This window comes from Cyanistes caeruleus, chromosome 21 (genome assembly GCF_971803275.1).
Source record: "Cyanistes caeruleus chromosome 21, bCyaCae1.hap1.1, whole genome shotgun sequence".
Lineage (NCBI taxonomy): Eukaryota > Metazoa > Chordata > Aves > Passeriformes > Paridae > Cyanistes > Cyanistes caeruleus.
In genome coordinates this window covers 5,100,580-5,117,174 of record NC_141721.1, presented here as the reverse complement: position 1 = coordinate 5,117,174, position 16,595 = coordinate 5,100,580, and the positions used below count along the sequence as shown (strand labels likewise).

The window sequence follows — 16,595 nt, the reverse complement described above, 5'->3', positions numbered from 1 at the left end:
ATGGAAAACATAAAACACTAGAAACAGACAAAAATCGGATTATTACTCTTATTTTTCAGCCTTTTGTACAATAAGCCATGAGGGAATTCCGAGAGCTAAACTGATGGCAAAAAAAATTAGATTTCTTCCTCTTAATTGCTCAGCGGTGATGTCAGAGTGGACATGACAAATGTTCACATCTTTCATTTCTCTGTCAGATAAACCAGCAACCAGCTCTGCTCTGCCAACTTTCCTGAGGATAAACTCTCAGAGCAAAGAGCCCATTTCTGGTGCATCCTCTGCAGTGCAGCTTCCCAAGTGCCTTTATCCTAACCTGGGCAATCCCTGGGAATTACATCCCTGTGAGATGTAACATCCTCACGTGGGACCTTACAGAAAATTTCATCAGGCAACACAAAAGGAGCCCAGGAAGGTGATTTTTTGGTTGGTTTTGTTGATTTTTAATTTTGTGGTTGTTGTTGTTTAAGATCTCCCTTTAAAGGGTAAAATGTTTGGGACAAATTAAAAAAAAAAACAAACATAAAAAAAAAGTCTTTGCAAGTGTCCAGTTTAAATAACTTACAAGGATGGGAAAAAAACAAAAGCACAACAAACAGCCGAGGAACACTCCCAAAGGCACGCTTTTGGCATGGCACAGAGGCTGAATTTAACAACAAATCAATGCAATATAAACAGGAAAAAAAAATAAAAACAAACAACACCCTACCCCCCAAACACAGACACCTAAATATCCAAATAAAATACACAGAAAAATGCGTAACAGGCCTCATGAAAAATCCATCTGGCAATCCAAACTACTTTTTTTTTTTTTTTAAATATGCATATGATTGAAATGCAAAAATGTAAACATGAAAAACAGACTTTAAAAACTGCGAGAAGGTCTGTAGGCCTCTTGCATCCTCACAGATAATATATTAAAGAGAATTTCCACTGCCTGTAATAAGATTACTGATATTTACTGCACTACTCCAGTATTTATAATGCCTAATATGCTGCAGACCACTCCTTCCCTTGAACACAGGCTTTGGAAGTAGGCAGCCCACTCCATTTCACATTTTTCCTAAGCCTTTTATATCAAAGTGATGTGAAATTTGCCTTTCTTTCCCATCTGAGTCTCCCTCAGCTGCCTGAGGGCTGAGGGAGAAGCTCTGTGGGGTGGCCACTTCTTCTCCAAAGTGGCCACTTGTTCAAGGGCTAGAAAACAAGGAGGCCAAAGGAAAGATGACAAAAAAAAGGGCCCAGAAGGAAAGTTACCATTCCCTCCTCGACATGTTAAGCTGCATCTTGGGCAGCAAATGTAAGCAGGGCTGGGAATTAGGAATCAAAACACCAGACTCATCAGCTTCCACTCTCACGCCCGTCGCACTAAAAGGACAATCCCGTCGTGCTGGAACACAGAGCCCACACACACACACTCATCCCAGCTGCCAGGCTGGGAACCAGTCACTCCTGATCCATCCAAGACCACCATTTATTCCTTACTACTGCTCTGAGAATGTGTTACTCCTCCAAAGCTTAACTTTGGGGACAAAAAAAAAAAATCCCAAACAAACAACAAACCACCTGGTGCATCTTAAAAACTCGGTCTGGCTCTAACAGAATCTCCCCTCCAGGGACTCGTAAAGGGTCACTAACAGCTCATTTAAAATTCACACCTGGTGAAAACACAGCTCAATCCCACCAGGGGGAATTAAGACAAACAGCAAACTACCTGAACATGGCCCTCCACATCTTCCCTCGGCCACTCAGAACTTGACATTCTTGTGTAATTGCCTTGGCACCTGCCTGTTTCCAAACCAGCAGCCTCCCAATTTCATCTCTGCTGTGTACATTTAATTTAAAGCAAAACACGAGCAGCGACAGGAATCCTCACCCCACAGAGATCTAGTTACGAAACAATTCCAGAATCCTTTCAATTGAGCAAATACATATTCAGGCCAGGTAATGGCTGAAGCCACCCAGAATAACCTGGATGGTAGCAGGGGAGATTTATGATGAGAGGAAGGAAGGCATGGGCTAGTTTGCCAATAGTCCAAATTAGCATTGTGAGTCCACTTAATTAATTAGCACAGTCAGAAGAGCCCAGAGCCTTTGTGAAGTTTTCCACAGCTCGTGCCAGTGGCTGCAGGGATCTACCAGGGTTTGGATGGGTATGGGCAGCTGGCAGTGAGGTGGGAGGAGAATGGAGACACCTCCACAGCTTCCTTGCCCTCACTCCTCAGCTGGATACCCCACTTTCCTGGGATTAACAAACAATTTATTAACCAGTTACCAGTTCTAGCCTATGGCTGGGAGAAGGAAGGCAAGACAGATAGAGGCATCTTTCTTTTATATAAGTGGGAAATCATATGCCCCTCTCAGGATTCATTCTGCTATATTAGCTCTTCTAGGCCCCTCCTAAAAAAGATCCTCATTCTCCTACTCAGCAGTGTAGTCCTCCTCTGTACTCGCCCCAGCTGAGTTTCTTTTTTGCCTCTCCACATTGCAGGCCAGAGCTGTACATAGCATTCGAGATGAGATCTCACAGCAGAGGCTTATATAATGCTGTGGCACTTGTATAGCTACACTAGAAATACCTTGCCTCACATAGCTTGATGCTTTTATCATATACTAGCTGATTAAAGCATGATTAAAACCCTCCAACTCTTCAGTCACTAATGAGCATCCACTTTAGAGCGGAGGGGTGTTTTTTATTAGTCCTCAAATAAATGGCTTTTCACACAAACTGTTTTAAGTTGATTTTCTGTTCCAGTTCTCAAGGTCATTCAGCTGATCCTGCAAGATATCTTAACGCTCTTGAGTATTGATACCCTCCATCTCCAGTGCTCTGGCTGATGGCACAGTAAACCCAGCAATATGGATGTGCAGCAATTCCCCCTGGGAGAAGGAGCTGCCCCAGCAAAGGCAGGTGTGCAACACTCAGAGCAGCAAACACCTGCCAAAAACAACACCCATAAAAAACTTCCTGGTGTATATGGATGGGCCCAGGAATTGGAACTGAGCCTCAAGGAATATTGTACACTACCATTTGTTCCCAGTTTCCTAAAATTGGGTAGGAGGGATAGGAAGGGAGCGGTATTAACAGACTGGTTAGCAGAGTGGAAAGATGGATTATCACCACTAACCTACCATTTGTCAATCCAGAACTGTGCTGAAGACTGTAATTTTCTAGTCAATGCTCTATAAGCAAGGTCAGAGGGAACAAATACTTCAATAAAAAAATGCAAGACATCAGCAGAAGAACCCAGTCATGATCCTCAGAATCCAAAAAAGAAGAGGTTGCGTTTGCAATTAATGGGCCCAGAATAATGTGCTTCATGTCCATCAATGGAAATGACATTTACAGTACTTAAACACCAAGACTTGAGATGACAAACAGGAAATCACAGGGAATAAAGGGCACCAACTGAATACACGAAGAAACTGAGCTCTATGGAGCAAAATAAATAAATAAATCTCACTTCTGCTACCAGGGACCCACTGCAGCATTGCCTGGATGCTTGGAGCTGTGCAGCAAATGCCAAGCTGTGAGCTGCAGCCAGGGAACACATAATTAATGTGATTAGGAGCACACAGAGCTAGCATGCTCTGCTGACTGAAAAGCCCAGTAGCATAATTACTGTTTTCTGTACTAGCTCTATGTCTGAACAAATCTCAAAGCCTGGTTAGTTTTAGACTGCTGTGTAAACGTCAATAAAAATCCCAGAAGTGCCAGCTCATCAGCATTCTCAGGCACAGAAATGGTGAAAATATCACTGCATTTCCATGCTGTTAACATCAGGCAAAGAAGTCTCCATTCTTCAGTCTAACCTTAGAGTTTGTAATAAGGTAACATCTCCCCCAAGTGAATGCTTATTATGAAAGCTAATTAATTGCTTTCCAGTAATGAGAAGTCTTTGGTGTTCAAAGAAAGCAAAATTCACTACACAGGAATCAAACAGTGTTTATTGAAACAAAGCTCCCCCCATTTAAAGACCTCTTTCTGATTAACATTGTTACAAATAAAACTAAGGAAACTCAACATACAAACATACAAAACATGTATAGGCAGGAACTGCGAGCCAAAAAAAAAAAATCAGTCAGAAATCCATAGTATTAATTGAAGAGAAAACTTAAAGCAATGCTTTGTAGTTGCCTGGATTTCCCTGGGGGATGGAGAGTCAATGCTTATCTGCCTTCCTCAGAAGAGACAATTTTGATTAATATCAGACCCATCTGACTCAGCCTATTAAACCCTGAAGGAAGGATATTCTTCAGATATAAGAGATATGTCTTTGATTAATAATTCTACCATATTGCCATTCCAAGCATTAACAACTGCATGGCACCTGTGGAAAGTGAAAGCCTTTGAATTCTATGGAAGGGAACTAACTTATACTAATAGACCTGTTCTCTTTTGTCCAGATCTGAAAGCTCTATGACACCGTTCCTCCTACCCTCTGCTGAACAAGTCAAAGTGTCATGGTTGTCACTACTTCCTTGCAAAGAAGACAAAATGGTTATATAATTCAGCTTTACATATAGGAAGAGAGCAAAGTTACTTCAAGACATTCTGAGTGATTTGTCTAAAGACCTTGGCAATCTGTCTAGAGATTCCTCTTCAGTGCTGTCAGAGTTTAACAGACCACAACAAGCTCCAAGTCGTGGCCATCAGAGTGCATTCTCACCTCCCAGGGCACATCATCATCTCACATCTCCAGAGAAATGCATCAAATCACTCAGCCCCCTACGCTGGGCTGCCATGCACGGTGTAACTAACGCCGAATTGTCACACACCAGGTGGGGAAAAAGCCAATGAACATTATCTATTGAGTTTTTTCCTGGAAGTTCTAGGCTCAAGCAGCCAGCACGGGCCTCCTCACCCCAGCTGAGCATTTCTCCTGATGTTGGCAATCAGCCTCTTGCTGTATTCTCTGTAGTTCACGGGTTTGACGTCCATTGCTGTGGCCTTAATACGAGATTCGTCCTGCGAAAGAGAAATTTTAGTATGTAAAAGAACATGAAGCACTCCAGGCATTTGGATCCAACCTCCTTCTGCCCCAGTAACTTACAGCTCATGGTATCTGGGTTAGCTGGGAGTGCCAACACGACTCCCAGAGCTATTATGTTGTTTCCATGTGAAACTCTTGATGAGCCTGAGAGGGAGCAGCAAGGATCCCTCCTTCAGTGCTCAAGACTGACAGCATTTGTGTGATCTTTGGAATCTTCTGTTCTCTGTGAGCAAGGGAAACCTCTCCCCACAAACATAAAGAGGAGGAAGTCACCTCCTAGGGAGACAAGTGGAAGGAACTACAAAAGCCACAAGATACATTATTTGCTTTTTGGGCAACACTTACGTTGTAAGTCTCCAGTTTCACTCGGATCCTGAACTCGTAGGTGTTAAAGTTTGCATTTTGGAACACTTCTTCAAAAGCCTGTTCATTCTGAGGGAAGGACAAAGAGAGGGATCAGCTGCAGACACTCCAGGCTCCCACTAGTACCATGAACTTTGAGAACAGCTCAGCTTTTGGGGAGGTTGGCAAAACACCGGAACTACCTGGCCCACACAGGCAGAGCTGAGTATTCCATGATCACATTTTAGATGCCAAACCCATAATTCAAAAGTTATTAAAATAAAAAGGTGACAACTTTTTAGCTGCCCAAACAAAGGAACATACAATTGCAGTGAATCTGCAACCAGGTATAAGGAACAAAAATACTACCCATCTTCAGGAGCTGCCAAACTGGCTAATTCTGATGTTGTTCTGTGATCACAAACACTGACAGAGTTAACTATTTCCTTATTAATTGCCTTATTAGGCATTCTGGTTTTCTGCTTATCCATCAAAGCTGCATGTATCCTTCCCATCCTGACACAGGCCTATTTAAGAGAATGTTCTATAAAAAAAGCAGATCCATGTTTTGAACGTGCTTTAATAACCATGAGAAGACTGTGTCACATTTATAACATAAGCTGCTTCTAATTACCATACGAACACTAAACATCATCATCACCATTTATAACAGACAATTTGTCAAAACATTAGAAAAGGAGCAGGCAAGTCGTGGAGACTGGAAAAAAAAAAAAGGTTTATTTTTGTAAAAATATGAGTCGTAAAAACCTTTGCTGACATTCAAAAAAAATCCTGCATCTCCCTGATGATACTGACAAGTAATTATTAATGCATTTATCTACCAGATGCACTTGACTTGATCAGTCACTCCAGCAGCAGACAGAGCATCTGATCTGGAATTGAATCCACCCCAGTTCCACTCACATTCCAAGTGTTACATCTGCTGTTTTTCACTGTGTGCAGCACTATTTTACACTACACAGTGATTCTCCTAGGGTTCAGAAAAGCACAACAAATGGAGGTGAAGAGGAGCAGCGAGGTTCACAGATTACAGAATTTAGGCATATCCCTCCTGAATATTAAAACCCCTTCCTTTGGCCATCTTATGGATTAGAGGATAAGAAAACTTGCTTAATAAAGCATTTAGCTCCTCTCTGCAGCTCTGTCACAAACTGTGCTAACCATTAGTGAGTTGAAAATGCCCTCAGCATAGCAGTCTCTGCTACCCCACATTACCTCCTTTGGTATCTAACAAGCACAGGCAAGAGGCAGATGAAAAACCTTGCACATGTATCTCTGCTTAGCGTGGTCACGGGCTGTACATGAACTCCATCCATACTGTGAGCAGTGAAAAGACTCCCACCAACTTCACAAGACACTGCATCAGCTCTATCAGAGAAAAACCACTAAGAAAAGCTTACTGCAAATGCATCGAGTACCATTTTTAAAGGCTCATAAAAGTGTCAAATCAAAACCAATTTCTCCTGGAACACAAAGCATTCCCGCTCAAGGGCTCACTCCATATTATGTTCCATTTTCTATCCTCAGCCATTTCCATTAGGCAGCTCTTCAAAAGACATTACATGTTTGTACTGGTACATAGGATCTGCTGTCTCTCCTTCCCCACCCAGTTCTCTTCAGCATTAAAAGCAACTAAGAAAATTTTGTTTAAACTCTAGCAGAGATTAAGTATGGCTGAAGTAAAGAAAATATTGACAAGTTAAGAATGGCTGAAAATGGAAATGCAAAAGTGCAAGCACATCTAATTAGAATCCCCCCAGCTAGACATTCTTCATAACACCCCAAAAACCCAGTGCCTCAAAACTACCTCTGTACCCTTCACCTCTGACAGAGTGCAGAAAATTTCCAAAAATCATTCCATATTACAGGAAAAATAGCCCAGCTTTGCAGAAACAGGTCCACAACGGTGTCTCAAGACAACAGCCTCAACAATCCCTCCTGCTTAATTTCCTTTCCACAGCCAAGCAATGGGTTAACCAAAAACTGGGGTATCTGTGGAATCCTGGAATCAACCAGCCTTAGCCTGGGAGCACAGCAAGGCTCATATGCAATTCAAGAACTTATCATGCATTCCACATCATCATTTAAAAACAAAACAAAGCCACAGTTTTTATACGGTACACAAGTTTAAAAAAAAAAAAAAAAAAATCAGGAAAAGATTATTTTGGTTGGAATAAAGACAAATGCAGCAGAAAAGCACAGAGTGACAAAGGGAAGATAATACTGCCTGTTAGTGTCTAATGACTTACAACCTTAAAAACTGTTCTAGTCTGTCACAGAAAGATCACTTCAGCTTCTCTGCTAATGACCCGTTTTACAAATTGTGGTTTTCATGAGACCCACAAAGTTCTGATGATATTTGGTGGGGGAAAAAAGAGCCTTCAAAAGTGGGCTCAAACACATTAGTTCAGAAAGCTTCCTGCCTACTTAACAAAGATACATACAAAGTGTTCTAGAACTTTTTGATTTTGTAAACAAATTTTTGGAACACATTAGGGATAATGTTGTCAGCATTCACTGCTAAACTAAAGGGTTTTGTTTTTTTTTGCAGACTCTTCCACTCTAGGTACAAATGATAAAACAGGCTGGCTGTTCTACTGGAGCCAACACATGTTAAAGCTGTCAGTCCCCCAAAGGCTGTGGCACAACCCTGGAGTGATCAGCTGCCTCTCCAGGTCCAGGTGATGAGGACAGGCTGATCTCCAGCTTTCAGCAGCCAAAAGAGCTCAGGGGTAGACAGACTGACTGTGGGAGCAAACTATGGGGGAAAGCAGGCAAATCTCTGTTCTTCAGGCAGATGGCCTGTGGAAAATAATCCTGAGGAGAGTAAACAAGTCCCTGCCAAGAACTTTGGGCTAGGGAGAAGCAATGATTTGTGAACTTGTAAAAGATACTGAAGGCCAACATCTGGAGGACAACCTTGGGCTGAGCTGAGCTGGCCTATCACCCAGAGAAAGGGCAAATTAAATCCTTGACAAATGAAACGGAACATCCCTTTCTTTCATATGGCATTTTTTAATGTATTTTAAATGTTTTTAATTCCCACAGCAAGTACATGAACATGCCCCAGTGCCTTTCCACATTTGCTGTACATTCACACACAAATATCAGACCATGCTCTCTGGTGGATCAGCACCAGTGTTCCACAAAAACCTTACATCTTTGCCAGAGCTGCTTTCAAAACATTAAAATAGCATTTCCTTACCAGAAGGATCAAAAAAAGCCTCCAAGAAATCCAAGGGCAGCCCAATACAAGATGAGTGAAACACAGTTCAACTTCAAGGCAAACAGTAAGAATAAGCTAATTGACTGACCTTTTCCTTCAGTTCTCCCAGGAAAGCTGCATTTTGCCCAAGAATGAATTCTGCTGTGTCTTGAAAACAAGTCACCCACTGATATTCCAGACAGTCTGCAATGGTCACCTAGAATACAACAACAAAACCCAAAAGATTATTTCATCCTGTTGCCCTTTCCTCCAGAATGACAGAAGACAACACAAAAGTAAAAAATATCTCAGAGCTACACAAGAGTTTCAAATTTCCAGTAACCCTCAGAGCCTGACCTGTATGTCCTTTGAATCACTGAGGGTGGAAAGCAGTGACTTCCTACCTTTTTTAAGCTCCACAGAATGTCCATAACTTAACAGAAGTTAATACTGGCAGTAGATTGAACCACAGGGAAAGGCCAACAAGACCACAGCAGGACAACAGTGATGGATGCTCAGCTGTGTCCTGCTGCCACTGATGAGCCATGAGCAGGAACAGCTATCCCAGAACAACAACCACCAAGGGGGAACAGCAGCAACTCTGCAAACTGAATTGCACATTCCTGAGTACCTTTCCCACCTTTCCTGGCTGCTTTGACAATTAGGAATGAAGAAATGGGAGACACTGCTCTGAAGGCCTTGAGTGTACCCTCAGAATCCCCTTTATATTCTACAATGACTCTGCTATGTAAAGCAGTTCATGTGTTCCTAGAAGTTATCTGATAAAAATTATTCAGAAGCAGTTTGTGTTTTGGGGAGGCTGCAGGGATAGTTCCCTTCCCTCTGCATGCCCACCTGGCAGAGCATTTCTAAGAAGCAGATACAACTCTAATTTATAATGTAAAACAGAAGAAGGTTCAATGCCTATGGTGTAAGTGGGCACCACAATAATAATCCCCAGACAACTTTCTGAAGCAGGCTCCATTAAAGCACGAGGCAGAACAATACCTACCAAAAAAACCTGTACTAAATATAGGTAGCAGCTGTAAAAGTGCAATTACTGCTCTCCAGAAATGCCATTTTACTTCAGTTTATCTTCACTACTGAAGAGGCGGAGGCCATCTGTATTCTGCACTGCATAGTACACTTGGAAACCAGAATCAACTGAGCTAGCAGCAACTTTTTGGCAAAGAGAAAAGCTTTTAATTGGAGCACTAGGAAAACAAACTGCTAATCAGCTCAATGAAACATCCTTCACTCAGGTATAGCACTCAAACCAGCTGAATACCCTCTAACCCACAGGCAGCACGGACAGACAAACAGCAGCAGCTCGACCTTGCCTCAAAAGATTTTCTGTTGGGACTGTGCTGGGAACGTGGCAGGAACCGCCCTGAAATGTGATCCGGGTACTCACCAGGAGCATCAGGCGGTATTTGAAGTTGGGGAACTCGCGGTCACACTTCTCGCAGCGGTAAAGTCCGTTTTGCTGGTCTATCACTTTCTTGTTGCAATCCTGAGAGGGACATGCCTGGTACATGCAGTTCTCTTTGCGCAGATGTACAATTGTGCCCACACAGCTAAAATAATCTGCCTGGGAGAGTGAGTGTGCAACATTAGCCTCAAAATACTCAATGTTTTCCCATTTTGAACTAACTACAAAAGCAAGGCACCCATGCTTGGATATTTAGGATTAGAAAGCTTAACAGCTATGGATTACTGGGAAACTGTAAATCAACCCCTCTGTTGCAATAATTTTTAGGCTTCCATTATGTTAATAAAGCCCCTACAGCAAGATTATTTTGTGTTTCCATTGCAGGAAACTCCAATTGCTAGGTCTTCTTTAGATAAAGCATATTTGATTCTCCATTGTGTCTGTTCAAATCTGCACTTTTTCACAGGATTAAGATTCTGCACTTTCCTACGCTTCTTTTAGGAACCAATACAAAAAACAGAAAGCCTATTGTGTAGTGTTACAGATAAGCATTTGATTAAACTATAGCCTACAGAACAAAATACCCACTCACCACACTAAAATAATAATCATAATGGTTTAAGACCATGGTCAAGTCTTTCAGCAGAAAAATAGAGGTTGCTTAAGAAGCATGGGCAAAAATTGTCACAGAAAATAGCTGAATTACAGGTGAAGTGAAAATGTTCAGGGCCAGGTTGGATGGGACCCTGAGCAACCTTATCTAAGGGGTGGCATCCCTAACCATGATAAAGGGTTTGGAAAGAGGTGATCTTTAAGGTCCATTCCAACTCAAAACACTCTATGATTTTAAAGGTTTTTTTTCCATGGATAGAAGCTCTTGTATATCCCAAACAGCTTAGCACTTAGGTCTGAGACAAAAAAATTAAAAATAAAAAGCAGCAGAAGCCTAGAGAGGTTTCTGGAATGAAAAGCCAAAGACCTGGGGTTTATTACCAGCTTTTCTATTGACCAAGCATGCACCCTTGAAAACCACTTCCTCCTAATGCACCTGTTCCTCCTGGAACACTCTGTGCTGTTTATTTGAACATCTCTGGGGTAAAAACATCCCGCCTTCATTGACACGAGGCTTAGAATTCTCTTGCAAACAAAGTATCACGTTGCATCATCGGCAACAAGCTTGGATTTATTTGAAAAACAATAATATTAATTAATAGCATAAATTCCAAGGTAGTAAACACATACTGCTCAACACTTGGACTACTTCAATAAGAAGAATACCTGCACAAAGCCTTGCTTTTTATTTTCTCCCCAGTACACAAAGCTTGTACTGAGTGGCCATGCCTTACCTTATCTCCTTGTCCCAAGTTCTCAGATTTGGCTTCAAACAAAGTTTTCCAGTTGGTATTTGCTCCAGCTGCTGGCCCACCCCTCACATCAGAGATGGAGGTACATTCCAGAAGCTGCCCCTCGGAGTCAAACCTGCAACCACAGAGATGCACTTCTATTTTTGGAGAGCAGACCATACAGACTTACCAAAAGCTTACGTTTATTTTCATGTGCTCGATACATGAGGGATTTTTTATCAATGATTGCAAAGGAAACAATTACAGTAATATGTGTATATTGCAAACAAAAATAGCATTTCAGAATAAGTTAATAGTCTGACTTAATTAGCACAGTATTTTATAAACCCACAAAAGGAGGACAGCTTTGTTCTATATAACTGCAATTTGTTTGCCAGCTAGTGGTCAAACCACGCACTGCACACTTCTTAGAGGCAGGCAGATAACAAGATTTAAGGGCATCAAGATATTTCCATAATTAAAATTAAATTACATGGTACCATTATCTTCGCAGCAGCTTCGAAAGAAAAAGCAAATAGCATTGAAAAGATTATGCTTCCTCTGTTAAAATAAGAAAGCACAGCTCTTCAGCAAAAGGTTGCACTGCATTCCCGTTGTGATGGGCTTTGTGATTTCACAAACACACCAACGAGGCTCAAAGATTGAGCTTAATTAAAGCGTGACAGTAATAGCTCAGACCCACAATCAATTTTATCTCCAACAAGCCTCTGAAGTATGGGAGAGCCACAGCTCAATGACAAATGGAGGATGCCATTTATTTCATCCACATTTGGGTGATGTAACTGGAATCTGAAGATTCAGGATTCACAAGTCTGATGCTGTTGGCACTTAACCCTCTTCACACACACACACACCACATCTCACCACATTCATACTTACAACAGACAATTTAACAACTACTTACAGGAGAAGCAACAATGAAATCGCTTTGTTTTCCTGACAATAAAAAGAGTTATTTTGCTATCTGAAAAATATCTAGCAAGAACTAGACACTGAGAGATGTCAAACAGTCCCTCCACACTAACTTGAGTGCATATCAGATTCCACACAATGGAAAAGCCTGTGGAAAAAAACCACTGTTCTCTCAGATCAAGCCTCAGAAAGTAGAGCTGGTCAAGCCTGATTTCATGCTGCCTTCCAAGGCTTTGGGTCAGCATGCACTATCCCGATTTCAATTTTTCAAGGTCTGTCATGGGATTAAAAGTTTTTTGAATTGAACAACTTAAGAAGGACACTCTTCCAGGCTCTAGGGCTTGCAAGCCAGAGAAGTTTCTACAGCTCTGGAAGCCATGCCCTCTGCCACCTTCCCTCAGTGCTACACACACTGCTCAAGTACAGAGAAACAAAACAAAGCAAATACTCTGCAGGAGGTTGAAACAAAGCAACATAAATACACTCATACCATCCTCGGAGCTTGAAAGCCTCTGGGCTATCAGGGTTGATGACAACTGTGCTGGAGGACAGGACAGACAGGCTTCTGCCACCAAAGTCAGAGACACGGGCTCCTTTGATGGCAATCACAGGTTGTCTGGAACCATCAAACTGTTCAGCCTGCATGTGTGAAAAACCAGAGAGCAGCAGCAGCAGCATGTTACAGGAAAGGCACTGAACTTGTGGTCATAATTCACAGATCATGACAAGAGACCAAACCTGAACCAAACTGCCCCGCTGTATCTAAAAGGTGAGGTTTTAAATGGTGTCATTAGGAGTTTAAGCAAAGGTAGGTGACAATTTTCTGTGCAATCCTAACACCTCGTTTCCTGGGGAACCAGAGAATCCTTAAGTCACACCATGGGCTGGTTAGAAAGGATAGGTTCCCTCTGTCAGCAGCTTTACACCAGGATTTTGGGAAGGGAGATGTGTTATGGGAATGGAAGCAAAATTAATTGCTCATATCAGACTCCTCAGGAGATGAAACAACTCACTCAGTTTCACTGAGCCAATCGTGTCCATCTTACTACCACTTACACAGAAGTGCAGCTATGCTGACCAAACATTTTTACTCAACTTTCCATCTTCTGGTTTTTATCTCATAAAGCTGCTCTAATGCTGCTGAACTGCCATCACATGAGTAGCCTGACACTAACAAAAGATCCTCATGGCATGAGAGAGGGTTTGAAAGGTATAGATTTTATGGACCCCACACCACTCAGCAAGCAAGGGGAGGATCATGTGCTTAAAGATAACTAATGAGCTGCAGTTGCAGTAGTACTTACTGTACCCATGAGATGCAAAAAGAACAGAAAACACATCCCAGCAGTCATGGCAGTGACTGTTATAAGGAACACACAGATTCTAACCCTAACTCTGCCAGCTGCAAGCCATACATCACTCCCCCCATCAATACTTATTGATATTTCTATTCTACAAGCAAGCAAACAGATTTAACTTTGCAAAATGCAGACCCTGATCTCTGTTGGAAGAGTTATGCCAGGAATTGCATATCACAAGTCTCTCCTGTTATAACCTAGTTTAGTCTTAAGGCTTTGCAATACTGAACTTCAGTTTACTTCATTTGTATCAGCAGATGGTTAATGGTGTTTAGGTACCTACAGTATCAGTGCACTTGATCATTTAGCCATAAAGCATCACTGTCAAGCTGGCAGGATCACTCCCATTTTATAGACTGGCACATAAATCCCTAAGTATCTATAACAACAGTGGAAAACAAAGTAGCCTGTTAAGAAGATAAAGAAGCTGTTTACTGCAACTGTTCAAACTTTCACTTCCAAGGCTCTGATGCTTTAAACTCACACTCTGAGACAGAGCCTCTCCACCTGCTCATTAGGGGAACATGTATCCCACCCTACAAATAAAATTCATCTCATTTGAGACAGCCATAGCCACCAGGCTTTTCCACAATTAAACTGCAGCTCATACCCTTTCCTAAACCAGGAGCCTGTTACCTTCAGTATTTTGGCTTGAGACATAATGTCTGCAGTAGTTCAGAACACATTAGTCAGATCATGTCAGCAGTTTGTCAGGGAAAGGTTAAGAACATCACACCTGAATGCAACCAGACAGTCTTTCACCTCCTCTCGGCCCCTGAGCTTTGAACACCCAGGACTGTGTCAGTGCTGTGCCCATCTCAGGTGACAATGGCACTTCTTCGCCCTACACCAAAGAAGCTTTGTTAAGAACAGGTAAGAGAGCACATACCTCATTTCCCCACAGCGTAGCTGTCACCAGTTTCCCTGATGTATCCATCAGATGCACATTCCTCTTTGAAACCTCCCTATTGCTAGCTTTCACTGTAATTTTAGTGACATCTTCGTAGCTCTTGCAAATTCCAATTACATCTGAGAAACAGTTACAATTTAGAGTTACTCAAGGGTCACAATCGGGGAATACAAGATCACAAGAGAAGAATTCAAACCTACTGTCAGATTTTTACCTTGTAACCCAGCTCCCTATTGAAATGAAATCTGATATGGAAATTAAGTGTATTATGGTAGGAATGTTCCACTACAGAACTCTTCAGTGCTTTAATTTTGTTGACGCAGTCATTAAGATATTCATGAATGCAAGCCTCACCACATTAGAGAGATCAAGGCATTGTACTATCTTTTCCCATCACATTCTGTCAAAGGACTTCAGTCCTGATCATGAAACACACACTTGCTATTAAAGCACAAGCAAGAGCCTTCAAAGTGACTGTAACACAATGGAACAACTGGCTCGTGCCTCCACGTAACTCCACAATAAGTTGCAACTTTAACAAGTCTGCATGTTCAGGTGGTAAGAACTAAAGCAATCCCCTGTGCAGTCCCTAAAAATACATCACTTTTAATATTACCCATCTACCTTTAAAATTCCCAGCTGAATGTCTCTGAATCACAGGCATCTTGTGCCTCTGAAACCTGAGAACCCTCGCCCCCACCCAAGCCTCTGATTTTTCCGGAGTACTCTGCCCAATGAATTACAGAAAAACAAACCTCCAATACTTCACAAAGCAAGCCAAAACAGTCATGCAGCTTGGACTTGGATGCAATGAATTATGCCAAAATCACTACAGAGATAATTAGATAGTGAAAGAAAGCAAGACCACAGAAGGTATGAAATGCACACGTGCTGAGCAAGGGCATTTTTTCTTTCAGCCTTTTTCTGTGGCAAACAGTGATCACAGCACAATAAACAACTATCACCTACTGTCTGTAGTTTGAAGCATACGTTTGAAGAATAATTGACATATATTGTCAGAAAACAGGGTAAAAACATCCTAACAGGAAAACTGCCTGAGGTATTTTTAATGGCAACCATCACTGGATGACTTCAATTAAGAGACCACAACACTCAAAGCCTCCTATGCTCACTACCTGCCCAGAATTCAGGACACAAAAATCAAACTTCAAAGCTTTAGAATTTGCCATTTTTTTACTTTGACTGACCAACAATCGAGTCTTTGGGCGTGTTCTCCAAGTCAGAGATGGCTACAAAATCAAACTGAACAGATGGGAGATGCTGGGCATCATCACAGGGCACAACTGAAGTCTCATTAGTGAATGTAATCTCATAGTCATTCTTAACAGCTGTATATTGCTTGTTAGCAGTCTTCAAATTGCCTTTGGTAAAATAATATACCTAGAGGAGAAAGCAATGAAACAGGGGATATTATCAGTAGTCAGGGAAAATAGATTGTGTTCACCTTTAAAAATCCTTGCTAGGCTCAAGTTCCTCTTTTCCAGCTCCTGTCAGTCTAAGAAAGCACAAAGCTACCATACCTTGTTCAATTCAATGAGTGGAAAGAACTTGTCTGCTTGATCGTTGAATGCAGTAGCTCTAATCTCACCCTGCAGGAAAATAGGGGAGCTGGTCAGAAGTGAAATTTGGCACGGAAAAAGATAAAAAAAATAAAATAAAATAAATAAATCTTTGCAATGTTAAGTGGCAGCAGTCCTGCAGAGACAGTGGGGTCTGCCAGGGTAGCTCCAGGCATGTGAGAAACAAACATTGTCCTCTTCACATCTGCAGTTAGAGCTAAAATGACATATTCTACACCTGACAATCAAACCTCATATTCAAGTCTCATTAGTACATCTACAGCTTCAGAATAAAAGGCATAAGAACTACATCCATCATAGAGACACCTCTGAAAATGCCAGTAAAACTGGCAGTGATGAAATAAAATTCAAATAGACCCCGCAGCTCCACAAGTTAGCACACAGTATATTGTGATGGCTCCCACTCAGATATGTCTATAAGTAAGAATTAATAACAATTATACCCTCAATAGATATAAA

General features: G+C 41.7%; 1 protein-coding gene across 1 annotated transcript in view; it reads right to left on the bottom strand.

The window, feature by feature from the left end:
• Window positions 1-3,923: 3,923 nt before the first annotated feature.
• RPA1 (replication protein A1) overlaps window positions 3,924-16,595 on the bottom strand; it is a 23,977-nt gene continuing 11,305 nt past the window's right edge. The window contains exons 9-17 of the mRNA XM_023939219.2: window positions 16,077-16,145; window positions 15,744-15,936; window positions 14,515-14,654; window positions 12,758-12,906; window positions 11,338-11,470; window positions 9,974-10,150; window positions 8,669-8,776; window positions 5,337-5,423; window positions 3,924-4,966 (exon numbers count right to left, since the gene is read on the bottom strand). Of these exons, the coding sequence (XP_023794987.2) occupies window positions 4,859-4,966; window positions 5,337-5,423; window positions 8,669-8,776; window positions 9,974-10,150; window positions 11,338-11,470; window positions 12,758-12,906; window positions 14,515-14,654; window positions 15,744-15,936; window positions 16,077-16,145 (1,164 nt within the window). The 3' untranslated portion in view covers window positions 3,924-4,858. The remainder of the gene's footprint in view (window positions 4,967-5,336; window positions 5,424-8,668; window positions 8,777-9,973; window positions 10,151-11,337; window positions 11,471-12,757; window positions 12,907-14,514; window positions 14,655-15,743; window positions 15,937-16,076; window positions 16,146-16,595) is intronic.